A 13915-nucleotide genomic window follows, 5' to 3' on the forward strand; every position below is an offset into this window, starting at 1 on the left:
ATATCAGAAGATTAATGTTCTTTTCTGGTTAATGATGGGACCTAAACATCTGGAGAAAAATGTCAAACATATCAAAGCTACATGAGTCCAGCCTTGTACTGAAGTGTTGTAAAGACTTCCATACAGTGTGATTAGAAATCACTGAAGACGTCCCAACTCTGCGGGAAACATTTAAAGCCTTTCAGTTTTTTTCGTGCCCATTATTTAGAAGGTGCTGATTGCTTCATGAAAGCAGATTATGATACACCTGTCCTACTAGACAACTTGAGATGGCTTCTTTCAAACTGTGATCCTGAAGAACCCATGTACTTCAGGAGGAAATATATACTAAACAAAGAAGCTTTGAAGAGATTTGGTACTGGACACTTTTGGTATTGGAATTATAACTGTTATTCTCCTGCAGAGGGTCCTGGTTACTGTTCCTCTTGCAGTTTTTGTATTATCTTCATTCATATGATTATTTAGGTTACCAGCCTGCCTTGAGAAACCAGTAAGACAAATAAATGAAATAATCGAGAATGGAGATCCAAAGATAAAATGTCTAATATTGAACTGAATAAAGAACTGCACCTGCAATATATTGATACAACACTGTAATCCCACTGACAAATTCTTTGTATGTGAACATTCCATACTTGAAAATCTTTCATATGAATGGCTGCAAACTGAAGCTTTAACATGAGCTTTAAGTCTGTTAAAATGAATTGATACAGTAATGTAAGTTTTTAATTTTTTAAATGGTAGTTAGGTTAGAGGAACTAAAGAGAGATTGTTTCCTGTTCCTGACCACTTTTATTGATGTCTCCAAATAAATAGAACTTCTAACCTTGCTAGAACTGTACTGCACTGTTGTACACACATGAAATACTAAACAGATCTGCCTAAAAGAAAAATTTAGGAGGAAATATTATTGGTCATCTTTTTTAACTCAAGACAAATGGGTTTGTATCCACAGTTTAACAAATGAACCAAACTTCCCCTGACATACACAAAATGTTGTTTTGTCTAATGAAAATTTTGCTGTAACTATTTATAATAAATAGAATCTCTTCCAGAAAAAGGCAGAATTAGAGATGACATTTACCTAAGGTACATTAATAAAAGCACAGTTTGAAATTAGAATGAACCTTGATTATATGTGATATTTTTTCTGTTTTGCTTACATTAAATAATTGTCAGTAGCACTAATTTGCATTTTTGTTTTGTAGTCTCTGGTTTTCAGCAGCCACTGTAAAGCAGTGAGTGGCTACTCAGACCAGGTCATCCATCAGCGGAGATCAGCTACCTCCTCGCTTCGTTGCTGCCTGCTCACTGAGCTGCCATCTTTTTTGTGTGTGGCCAGTCCACGAGTAAGTGCCGCAGGAGGGAAGAGATAAAATAGATGGTGTTTGAAGAAATAAACCAGTTTTCAAGGGATCCATTTCTTAACCAGAACTGTTTTAAGCTATTTGGACCTTGAGAAACATATAAATGCTCGGTATTTAGAAAGGGCATCCGTGGTCCTGGCTTTCCCAAGACAGCACTCCTCACTTTGAATGGTGTTGGTTTGAGAACAGTTGTATGGTAATAGAAGTGACTTCTTTCCCTGATGTTGCTTCCGTGTAGTTCCTCTTATTTAGCCTGGGGGCTCTAAACTACCATGGGAGCAAGCCATCTGTTACTAGGTAGGTTATCACCCAATAGCAGGGACAGGAACAGTGGAATATTTGAATAGAAGAGGGAGCCATTTGTCACCTGTGTTGAGGTTTTTGAGGGTTTTTCAGAGGAGGGGCCCTGATTGGGAGGGAGATTTGATCTGGCCTTATCGCCTCAGTACAGTCTCCAAATAACAAAGGGAAATATAACACTCCAGCATCAAGAAACTTCTTAGATGGTATTCTCTAGCTTTCTTCAGCAGCTCTGCCTGGACTGTGGTTCACAAGTATGTTCCCTCTGAAAAGTGACTATTGGGCCATATCCACCAGTCAGTGGTAGTAGTCTTGTTCGCAGATTGGGAGTAGTTTCTATTGTGGTTTCAACTTTGAACAGCTGTTAGATCCTTCCTGATACCCTGTTTATCAAAACAGGGCACTCTGGTGATTGCCGACAGTGTCGCTGCAAAGGCTCCCCTTGGCACACTGTGGCTGTTTACTTCGCTTACATCTTCCACTCTTCATGTCTTTCTCATCAGAGCCAGACAGAAACTCTCTTACAACCATGAAGCAGTACATGAAGGGGGAGAGGCAGAGTAGAGATGTGGCCAGACTGCAATTAGAGCAAAAACAAGTTTGTCTTTCCAGCTTGTTTCCATTTGCTCTAAGGGCAACTTTCATTTAGCCAGGAGACTCTAAGAGGTTGACTTTTCTTACCCTTCTGTGTTTTTATCTTGTTTTCTTCACTCATCCTAGCAAGTCTACTGTTTTCACAGTTCCATTCAAAGAAGGTGGAGACTTTTAATTCTTCTTTGTGATGATATTTCTCTACCATTATTTATATCAGCTTACATCCTTAACTTTATTAAGTTATCAAAGGTCAGAATCTGGCAGAGGATCCAAAGAAAGATGATGAATGGAAATGAGATGACAGTAGAGTCCCATTGATTCCTGCCTGCCTAGATTTCTCTGCTTGTCCTGTGCTACACAAACTTGATTCTCTTATCATTATCAACTTTGTTTGATTTATATTGATTCTCCAGAAAGTATTTGGGTTTTGTAGGTACCCAGTTCTTCCAAAGCATTCTTGGTCTTTGAAGCTTAAGTTGATCTAGGGAAAAGCACTTTTTCCAGAAAACATCTAAAGCCAAGGGCTTGCATAGAAATCAGCCTTCAGGCTTCATAGTTGCATGGTTGTTTCCTTTTTACTCTCCTAATCTGTTATGTACATGGAGAGGCCTATAAGAGGAAGCCTAGATTTTTGAGAGAGGGATGTCAAGACATTTTTTACTTCTCATATTCCCCGTGTTTTATAGAGCCAGTAAAAAGTGAACTGCCCGGTCTTCCCTGGTGGTGCAGTGGTTGAGAGTCCACCTGCTGATGCAGGGGACACGGGTTCGTGCCCTGGTCTGGGAAGATCCCACATGCCGCGGAGCGGCTGAGCCCACGAGCCATGGCCGCTGGGCCTGCGCATCCGGAGCCTGTGCTCCGCAACGGGAGAGGCCACAACAGTGAGAGGCCCGCGTACAGCAAAAAAAAAAAAAAAAAAAAGTGAACTGCCCTGGACTGTAACTGCATTTATGGACATAAAAATTCTTCATTTATACCACTCAAAGCTCTATAGCCGGGGCTTCCCTGGTGGCGCAGTGGTTGAGAGTCTGCCTGCCGATGCAGGGGACATGGGTTCATGCCCTGGTCCGGGAAGATCCCACATGCCACAGAGAGGCTGGGCCCGTGAGCCATGGCCGCTGAGCCTGTGCGTCTGGAGCCTGTGCTCCACAATGGGAGAGGCCATAACAGTGAGAGGCCCGCGTACCGCAAAAAAAAATAAAAATAAAAAAAATAAAAGCTCTATAGCCAACCACTCTGAAGAATAACCCCACTCTTCTGACATACTTACATATACAGACCCCCACTGTACTATACTTACGTATTGTTTCTGAGGAGCCTGAAGTATAAACTCTCATGCGTGGTACTGATGTTTCCCTAAAAAAACAATAGTAACTTGAAGAAGACTGTTAGCCTAAAGGTGTGGTGGCAGGCAGGAAGCAGGAGGAAGCTTTTCTCATCTGGCTGAGGGGCTCCTCCCCAGCACCCTTTCCTGTTCAGCCCTTCTCCCCACATTTGTAGAGTTTCTTCACGTAGCATGTGCTAAATCTGAAATGGGAGTAATCACCCCATAGTTAGGAGGACAGGAAGAAGAGTTTTAAACATGTCTGAATGTTTTATACACACGCAAGATCTGTAGATCAGGCCGGGGGTGTGAATAAGGCAACATTTTATGAGGTATTTTAATGATCTTATATTGATTTCTAACCCATCTGCAGTGGAGAGAAACTGATTTCCTTTGACGTCTCAACCCTGGCATTGAGTTAACACAAATTAATTTCCATGGCATGTGCTGTGAAAACTTTAGGGTCAATTCAGGAAGAACTGTGTCACTAAGGAAGGAATTATCATTAGCTTAAGAAATCATTCTGCAGGGTTAATAAGCTAAGACCCTGGAAATTCATCACACCAAGAAACTGAAGCGCTTGGAGCGGTCACGCTTCCTAGAGCTAGAGCAGGAATATACGTGTCCTCAGGAAGGACGCGCTGAATGCTTGAGGAGGCAGCCCCTGAAGATACTATAGTTTAGGAAGTTAATGAAGCAAGAAACAGGGGTTTGCTCATGTGGGACTAAAGGGAGTATGCATTTCCATTTGTGGGGAGGCAAGAATGAGTATGTCATGCTCCATCTCCCCCTGCTTCTGAGCAATCAGGAAGGCCACTTGGCGTTAGCAGAATGGGTGGAGGCTGTTTAGGATAGAGCTGACTTAGAAAGCACAATTTAAGTAAAAATGGACTTGTTTGCCTCCTTTTGGACCTCATGAGTTCACTGCTTACGTACTTACAACATGACACCGTATGATTCTGTATATATCTTGATCCAGGGCTCCTGCCAAATAAGCTTATCAAAACATTAAAAAATATTTCACTGGGCTTCCCTGGTGGCGCAGTGGTTGAGAGTCCGCCTGCCAACGCAGGGGACACGGGTTCATGCCCCGGTCCGGGAAGATCCCACATGCCGCGGAGCGGCTGGGCCCGTGAGCCATGGCCGCTGAGCCTGTGCGCCCGGAGCCTGTGCTCCACGACAGGAGAGGCCACAACAGTGAGAGGCCCGCGTACCGGAAAATAAATAAATAAATAAATATATATATATATATATATATATATATTTTTTTTTTTTTTTTTTTTTTAAATTTTTACTAAGAGCTGTGCCTTGCAAACCTCCTAGTTTTTAATCCTGGACTTTGAAGGCTGTCAGCAAAATGAAATTGGAAAATAGGTGAAAGTTTATAACTGGAAAAAGTTGTGTGTTTTTTTTTTTTTGATTAAAGCAATTTTTATTTTTTCTCAGCTTTTTTGAGAAGTTGTTTTGTTTTTAAACTATAAGAGTGTCTAGAAATGACACTCTTTCCTGTGTCACTGTTCTCCCCCTATTCCTTCATGATTTGCTAGCTTTTGATTTTTCATCTCGAGAATATGGCCCCAAAGTTTTTATATATAATTCCAGTATATGTTCTGCTTTTCTTCAAAAAAAGAAAAATCAAAGTAAGAGGTGGGGGGGAGGGAGGGAAGGATTGAGAGTTTGGGATTAGCAGATGCAAACTGTTTTATATATAGGATGGATAAATAACAAGGTCCTACTGTATAGCATAGGGAACTATATTCAATATCCTATGATAAACGGTAATGAAAAAGAATATATATATGTATAACTGAGTTACTTTGCTATGCAGCAGAAATTAACACGACAATAATAGATCAACTATACTCCAATAAGATTTTTAAAAGCAGTTATCTTTGAGTGTAAAATTCGTCCGTATGAGTCTCTAATTAGAAAAGATTAAGTATGCTTACTCATCCAAGAGTGCTTGCTGTTTGAGCTATATAGAACTGGTCATGCTTCTGTGGTTCAGACCACTGCTTCTCAAACCATTTTTGTGGAAGTATAGCCACTATTGATTGTCACGTTCTGAAACTCATATCCTAGGTGGCAGATGTCTGCTCTGGTTTAGTATCTGCTGGGCTACTGCCAGGACAAGCCATGGCGGGAGAGACCCAATTTTTTTTTTTTTTTTTTTTTTTGGCATATGGAAATTTATTGCTATCCTGCTTTTAACATCAAAACTTACGATCTTGGTCTTTCCTTCTTGCCTTTGTATAAGGCCAAAAGGGAGACATTGGCTACTTTGATGACCTTAAGAGCAGACTCCAGGAATGTCACCAAGAGCATGACCTTTGCGACCAGATCCAGCAACCAGAACTTCATCATTTTCCTAAATGATGAATAAAATTCAAACAACCATCATTGGGTACAAAGGCTCTGATTTTTTTGCCATTCTTGATGAGCTGAACCCTGACACACTTCCTGATGGCAGAATTTGGCTGTTTGGCTTCAACCCCTACTTTTTCAAGCACAATTCCCTTGGCATGAGAAGCACCTCCAAAAGGGCTGGCCTTCAGGGCTGTGCCCAAATGGGCTTTCTTGTACTGTTTATCATGCCACTTCTGGTCTCGTCGGTGGCTATGGAGCTTCCTGGTAGTGCGAAGACTGCAACACTTGCCCATCCTGCCAGTGCCACGGGCCTGAGTGAAAGACACAACTTATTTATTTATTTATTTATTTATTTTTTTGCGGTACGTGGGCCTCTCACTGTTGTGGCGTCTCCCGTTGCGGAGCACAGGCTCCGGACGCGCAGGCCCAGTGGCCATGGCTCACGGGCCCAGCCGCTCCGCGGCATGTGGGATCTTCCCGGACCGGGGCACGAACCCGTGTCCCCTGCATCGGCAGGCGGACTCTCAACCACTGTGCCACCAGGGAAGCCCTATTTTTATTTTTATTTATTTAATTTATCCTGGTTGCACCAGGTCTTACTTGGGGCATGTGTGCTCCTTAGTTGTAGCATGCATGTGGGATCTAGTTCCCTGACCAGGGATCGAGCCCGAGTCCCCTGCATTGGAGGGCGATTCTTAACCACTGCACCACCAGAGAAGTCGTGACCCAATTTTTAATCACCTACTTTGTGTTTCAGTCTTTATTTGCCTGTACTCAACTTTCGGTGGGAAAGATGAATAACTTGGAAGCAAGAGAACAAACTCCTTTTGGAGTGGGTAAATGTGGTATGAGACTACCAAAACCTATTCCTAGTACTAAGTAAGCTGATTTATTGCGTGAGCTTTTCTGGGTTTTGGAGCGCCAGGGCCCAGCTTGCTGTGACCCACTGTAGTTTTGCATCTGGACCATAGATGGCACTGCTCCCTAGCAAAATGAATTTAGCTTCATCTGTAAGCCAGAGTAGTGTAGTCTTTGGTTATTGGTAAATGATGCTCTTTCTCCAGTTTTGGTATCCTCCAGTTTCCAGCAGAGGTACCTGCAGCCCCACAGTCAGCTAGCTGATTGTATATGTACCCCAAGGCAGTATTTCTCAAGGCTTGGCCTGAGATGCTGGGGTGCATGTTAAAAACCTAGAACTAGGGCTTCCCTGGTGGCGCAGTGGTTGAGAGTCCACCTGCCAATGCAGGGGACATGGGATCGTGCCCCGGTCCGGGAAGATCCCACATGCCGTGGAGTGGCTGGGCCCGTGAGCCATGGCCGCTGAGCCTGCGCGTCCAGAGCCTGTGCTCCGCAATGGGAGAGGCCACAACAGTGAGAGGCCCGCGTACCGAAAAAAAAAAAAAAAAGATTGCATTTGCGGGCTTCCCTGGTGGCGCGGTGGTTGAGAGTCCAGCTGCTGATGCAGGGGACGCGGGTTCGTGCCCCGAGGACCCACATGCTGCGGAGCGGCTAGGCCCGTGAACCGTGGCTGCTGAGCCTGCGCCTCCGGAGCCTGTGCTCCGCAACGGGAGAGGCCACGGCAGTGGGAGGCCCACGTACCGCAAAAAAAAAAAACCCTAGAACTAGTGATTCCTACCTTAGGCCTGGATCAAAATCTGCACATTAGATAGGCTCCTAAGAAGGTTCTTATGCCCACCAAAACTTGACAAACCATTGCCCTAAATATTGATGGGCATGAAAATAGAAAAGTTAGTAGCAAGGTAGATTTTCCTAAATGTCTAACTTCCAATAAATAATAGAAAGAATAGAACTACCTAACTACGTACAGCCAGTACTTTATGTTCTGATCTTTCCCATACCTCTGCCCTTGCTCCTTATATCCACATTCTTCCTATCTCTTGGTCTAGCTCCATGGTTCTTCTGAGCAATTCGCTGCTAATAATGGGACCTTAGCATTTTTATCAACCTGGGCTTACAGGTAATCACAACCTCCAAATTTTAACAAAAGGTAACCTCAGACTCCTTATCAGATGATTTCACAGATATCTGAATGCATAGCTGCTTATTATAGTGGGAGTAGACCCAGGTCATTAAAGAAGGATAAAACCTGTGTTTCTAAGTTGGCAGGAGCCTTCTGTTCCTTTGGGGGGCAGCATTTGAATGTGAGTTAAGAATTTGTGCAAAGCCTCTGCCCTAGCCAGGAAATGAATTCACTACTCTCTGGCAATTGCTTTCTCTAATCCCTACCCCATAACGCTCCCCCGCAGCTTATGGCCCGAAAGAAAGATTCTCTTATCTTCCATTACGTTTGTCAGTCAGTAACCTGGTCAGGGAAGAGGAAAAAGAAATGTTGACGAGCTTTGCCACAGAAGCCTTAAAGATAGCTTCAGATGCACCAGGAGGATACTCTTTAGTTCTTTAATGATGACTATCTCCAGCTCCCTTTATGGCCTCACCATCCTGTGTATGGCTAATAGAACTTTGCCAAAAGCACTGTCTGGCAATGAAGGGAGATGACAAAGTGATTTTATGTATATATATTTGTGATAGAATTATTCCTGACCTGGTATCCCAGTTTATCTGCAAACTCCGGCACTCTTTGGATCTTTAGTTTGTTGAAAATTCATTTTATGGAGGTTGGCTTTTTACCTGGCGAAGCCCACTAAGTCAGTTATTAAGGACAGGTTAGTTTGTCAGAGCAGGGAAGTTAAAACCGCTAGTCTAAGAATTATCCACATTAGTCTGATTTCAGAGTCAAAGTTCCCAAAAGGCTTAGTGGGTGTGGAAAATGTGAAAGAGCCATCTCATGTGAATCTTTCACTGCAGGTCACCGCAGTGCCATTGGATTCTTACTGCAATGACCGAAGTGCAGAATATGAGCGGCGAGTGCTGAAGGAAGGAGGGAGTCTGGCAGCCAAGCAGTGTTTGTTGAATGGGGCCCCTGAACTGGCGGCAGACTGGCTAAATCGACGGTCTCAGTTCTTTCCAGAACCAGCTGGAGGACTGTGGAGCATTAGGCCTCAGAATGGCTGGTCTTTCATCAGGATTCCAGGTGAGTCCTCCTTTCTCTTGGCATATGTTCCCAGCTTTGGCAAGGGAAGAACCAGGAAGATACTCCATGTGGTGGTTTCAGATATTCAGAATTCAAAGTTCTTGAGGTTTCTATTTCCTCTTTTACCCTTAGTGATTGTAGGTAAGAATGCTTAAGTAATTTGTGACTTGAGTCACAAATTAGAAATTTTTTTTAGATTTCTGCCTAAATGCTCTCCTGTGACAAGCTTACAGCTGAGAGAGGAATACCACTCTTAGGGGTGGGGGCGGGGGGTGTAGGGAAATAAACTTGGTAGGAAAGGCTTCAGGTCGAGTGAGTACAGTCGTCTTGTGCCATTGCCAGTGGAATGAATGAGAATGTCGTCACTCACAGAAAGCCTAGTTTAAGTAGCATAAACAGTGTCCTGCACGAAGCACTAGAGATCTGAATGATAACCAGAAGAAAAACAGTGTTTTGTGCCAAAATGCTAGCGGATTCCCAGACCTACTAGAGTCAAGGTCGAGGGTTGAAAGGAAACTAGGTTTTCATTTTTGCTTTAGTGAGACTACTTTTAAGGAAACCAAACACAGGGTTCATAGGCTTATGTTCCTTGCTTACACCTGCAGGCACACTGGAGTGGTAGCTTAAAGCTACCATGTTCGTTTCAGTTGTCCAAATTCTCTGATGCTTTGATTGTATTCATCTTACTGGCACGTAAACTAGAGTTAAGGGTTCAAAAGAGGCTCTGCTGTTTCTAAGAGATAACTGGGTTAAAGGCTTTAAGACCTGGCTTTTCCATTTAATGTTAACTTTGTCAAGTGTCGAGGGACTTTGGGTCAGCCTGTTAGTTGCTTTGGGGGTACTTTGAACTGAAAGATACCATTTTGTGTACAAGAGCAATATGTATATGGCCTCATATCTGACTTAAAACAGGTGAAAGCAGTGGGTGAAGGTATATTGTTAGAAAATAAGGGGAAAGCCCAGGTGTAAAGCAGGCCTGAATAGTAGTTGGAATAGAGGAATAGAAGCCAGCAGGTTTGGAAACCACAGAGTCCCCGGCAGAAGATGAGCACAGGTGTTAAAAGAAGCAAGATAACACCTTATTTCTTCTTTCTCCCTTTTTCATTTTGACTCCTAAGTTCCCAGTACAGAAGGAGAAGGCTTATTGCTGGCGCTGTGGGAATCTCTTGTGGCTTTTCCTGTTCTTTGAAAGAAAAATGGACCTTGTTTAAATAGCAGGAAGTGTCTGAGTTCTTTTTGCATCGATAAAAAGCACCAGCCTCACTGGCTGTTTACTGTGAGAACCAACCAGCTCCTCACTGACCCCATTGTGCTCGGTAGACTGGCTGGGCAGGGCAGTGGGGGGTGGAGGGGTCATTGGAACCTGTATTTTATCTCTTTTTCCTCTATACTTTTACATTTTCTGTTTCCCTGGGAAGGGTTGGTTTTATTATATTCCTTGAGAGACTGACCAAAATCTTCTGGATTTCACACCTTGAATGTCTCTCTGTGTTTCACCAAGAGAAGTGTGTACAATCCCTTCAAAAGTCTCCTCTCCTTGGAAAAAGGAGATATTATTTTATCTGTTACCCTAATTTTACTGCCATTGGATACATTCATTTTGTCAGTGACCAGGATCTTATACTGTGGTCAGTAAGAGCTTGTATCTAAGTGAAAATACTGTAAGATTGTGTACTGTAGGATTGTAGGAAAGATTGCAAGAAAGTAGCGTAGTAGGTCTTTTCATTTCAACATTTTTTGAGCTTCTGTTTGAAAGAAGGGGCTGGGCACAGGTTTGACTTGGCAGAGTCAGCCTAATTTCTAGGGAATTGTGCTCTTCTTGGCTCTGTGCCCTGCTTAGCAACAGGTGGTGCTCTTGTCCAGTGCAACTTTGGTAGCTCCTGAAAATTGGGTAATGGATGCCAGGCCCAGAAGGCAACAGTGTGCAGTGAAAGAAAACTGTTTTTTTCTGCTTAAGTGTTTTAAGGCTGTTGCTGATGTCACTTTCTTCTTGGACCTTTTCCTTCAGGCAAGTCCAAAGAAATTCAGTCCATCCACTTACACCTCCCCCACCTAAACAATAACAAGCTAACAACAGGTGCGACTTCTTGCTTCTTTTAGGTGCATCAGAGTTCTTTTCTAAGTGTACATCTTCATCTCTGAGTTTTCCTAATCCTAGCATCAGTTCGTTCTGCTTGCAAAGTAAAGTAGATGTGGGAAGCAGGAAGGTATGAAAACCATTAAATCATGATTTTGAGATGAAGCTTCTGAATATTCAGGCACAAGACAGATTTGTATATACTTAAATATTTGTGTTGAGGGACTATATACGAATGGAAAGAGGAGATAAGCAGGCTGCAGAAATCTGATGTGCTTAGCTTGCCCACTCTCACTCAGTGACTGAAAAACATATGGGTTTCTTTTTTTCACTTTCCTACGCTTTTAATGAGAAAAAAAGAAACTTACTGTCTGAAGCTGATTGGTACCTCTTTAGGGAATGTTTAGGAGCTATCAAAATTGAGGGACCCCAGGGAACCCAATTAAAGGAGAAGGGTAATTGGCAAGAAGAAACCCTTGAAGTTGTTAGGAAAGCATTGCTGCCTGATCAGACTGGGAATTTATATAGGCCTCCTTGTCCGGTGCCAGCAAGAGGGCTTAGCAATCGGTTCTGTCCCAGCTGCAGTCATTTGATTGCGTTGGTAAGGAGACCAACAAGGAGAGCATTTCAATAATCTAAACAGGACCAAACAAAGAGGCTGAACAAAGGTGTGTGCCACAGTGTCAGGGAGGGGGTGGTGGAGGAAGAAATGTGGCCTGGCAATGTTCCGAAGGTGGGAAAAGGCAGGCTGCAGTGCAGAGGAGTAAACATCCAGGACCTGTAGCTTTGTAGCAGAAACACAGTGGCTGATGATTTGTTGTGGTGCTGTCAGCACATCTGTTCTCATTCGGTTTATACAATTAATTGTGTACTTGGCAGATAGTGGCGAGAACAGAGAAATGACCGTTGAAAACTTTTGGATTGCTCTCAACAGTCAGCTTCTGTAGTTCAGAGGAAAAACCACAGGTTCAAACCTGAAACTAAAGGTAGACAGTATGTTTTTCTTAACAGTTTCCTTTTTTTACTTTTAGTAGTTAGCTGTGTATGTGAGCTCTCTAGCCTTTCTGTCTCTCTTTTTGCATCCCACAGCCACTTGCAAACATACCCTTACATCTCCCAGCCCCTTAAGTTTCATCTCTTCCCCTCCTAGTAGCAGCAATTGTTTAGGGTATGTTTATGGACCAGTCTGCAAACAGGAAACTCTACTTCCTGAAATGTGATGGGAGTTGAATGATACTGAATGGATAAGATGAAAATTTGTGAGTTAAGTGTTCTCTAAAGATCTTTGGCTGAAATGCGTTTTTTTGTTTTGTTTTTTTTTAATGGGAAGAGGAAGGAGGAAGCACAAATTAGTGAGTGAAAGCAGCTTCCATTTCAGAGAAACCCAAAGTCAGTCTTTCTGAAAAGCTGAATAAGCCCTAGTGTCTTTATTAAATTACAGCTTAGGATAATAACATTTACCAGCCAACCTATTTGAAATCATCCAAGAGAGGGAGGGGTTTTTTTTATTTTGGTTTTGGTTTTGGTTTTTAGTGCATTTCTTGGTGTTCAAGTGTCTTTAGGGGCAGGCAAGAGCAGCCCTTGTTTCTCTACATTCTCATGCCTTTGGGAGGTAAACCATGTAGCCACAGGACTAGTAGAAACAGATACCTAGAGATAAGATGAACAAAGGAAAAACAGATTTCTCAGGTCACTTACAGCAGGTTTGGCATGGATATTACTCTTAGATGTCCACATATACCTGCTGTCTCTTGAATAAAAATGTGGAGCGGGGGAAAAAAATGTGGAGCAGGGAAACTTTCAGATGCCTTAGCAGCAGATGTCTGATTGGGAACTGTCAGTTGGGAGGGGACCTACACCTCCCTACTTCAGGATATTTCTTCCCAGAGCACTACTGGATATGATTTAACAGTGCTTTGCATTCTTCTCTAGAGTACTTTCCTGCTCTCATGATGACAAGCGTCCTGGTTGCAGTAATTTTGGCTGCATACAGCTTTGCAGTGAGTGATTTTGCTGCTTCAATTAAATATAATTTCCCACTTCCCCCCTTTTCTTCTCCCTAGGCAAGGAGAGCCTCATCACTGACAGTGGAAAGCTGTATGCCCTTGATGTCCTGTTGACTCGGCTCAAGTCTCAAGGACATAGGGTCCTTATCTACTCCCAGATGACCAGGATGATAGACCTGCTGGAGGTAGGAGAAAGAACCTTTGGGGACTAGGACGCTTTGACGTCTGAATTGCAGGAATCATAGATGTATGACTAATGTCAGTCCTGCTTAATGGGAACCCAAAACTTGTCTTCGTGATTTGACCATCTATATGGGGAGGAGAAGCAACTCCTGGCGGATATGAAAGTGTGCAAAGGACTTCTTCCTCCTTCCTTGTATCAGTGAAATAGAATCCCCCTCCTTCCTTCCTTTACTAGTGAAGAAATTCCCGAATTTTAAAGCAGATCAGATCCTAGGAATTTCTTGAAAAGTCCTCTGAAATTCTGTATGGAAAACAAGATTTGGGATTAATTCTTAAGAGCAGCTATTCATCCTGAGTTAGTGTAGTGGTTCTCAACCTGACTACATTTTGCAGTCTTTTGGGGGAGCTTTAAAAAATACTGATGTCCCATCCTCAGAGATACTTATGTAAGAAGTATGGAATGAGGCCTAGGCATTAGGATAAAAAGTTCCCAAGGTGATTCTAATATATAACCAAAGTTGACAGCCATTGGGTTATGGTGAAAGATACAGCTCTGTCTTACTGTGCAGGGCAGATTTTGTTTCTTTTATTACTTCTGAGTTGACATTCTCTCTGCTTTCTTGTTGTTGAAGTAGTGGCTTATTA

The 13915-nt window shown here is 42.9% G+C and overlaps 1 protein-coding gene and 1 pseudogene across 3 annotated transcripts in view; one reads left to right on the top strand and one right to left on the bottom strand.

Annotated features, from left to right (window-relative positions):
• INO80 (INO80 complex ATPase subunit) overlaps positions 1-13915 on the top strand; it is a 129806-nt gene that overhangs the window by 80103 nt on the left and 35788 nt on the right. For all 3 annotated transcript variants that reach the window (XR_003795805.1, XM_029236942.1, XM_029236943.1), the window contains 3 exons: positions 1209-1349; positions 8779-9004; positions 13145-13272. Coding sequence is in view for 2 of the 3 variants with exons in the window: in XM_029236942.1 (XP_029092775.1) it covers positions 1209-1349; positions 8779-9004; positions 13145-13272 (495 nt within the window). In the remaining variant the exon portion in view is untranslated. The remainder of the gene's footprint in view (positions 1-1208; positions 1350-8778; positions 9005-13144; positions 13273-13915) is intronic.
• On the bottom strand, positions 5806-6270 carry LOC114903733 (annotated as a pseudogene).

The sequence above is a fragment of the Monodon monoceros genome, unplaced genomic scaffold (assembly GCF_005190385.1).
Source record: "Monodon monoceros isolate NGI ecotype Baffin Bay Population unplaced genomic scaffold, NGI_Narwhal_1 Super_Scaffold_21, whole genome shotgun sequence".
NCBI lineage: Eukaryota > Metazoa > Chordata > Mammalia > Artiodactyla > Monodontidae > Monodon > Monodon monoceros.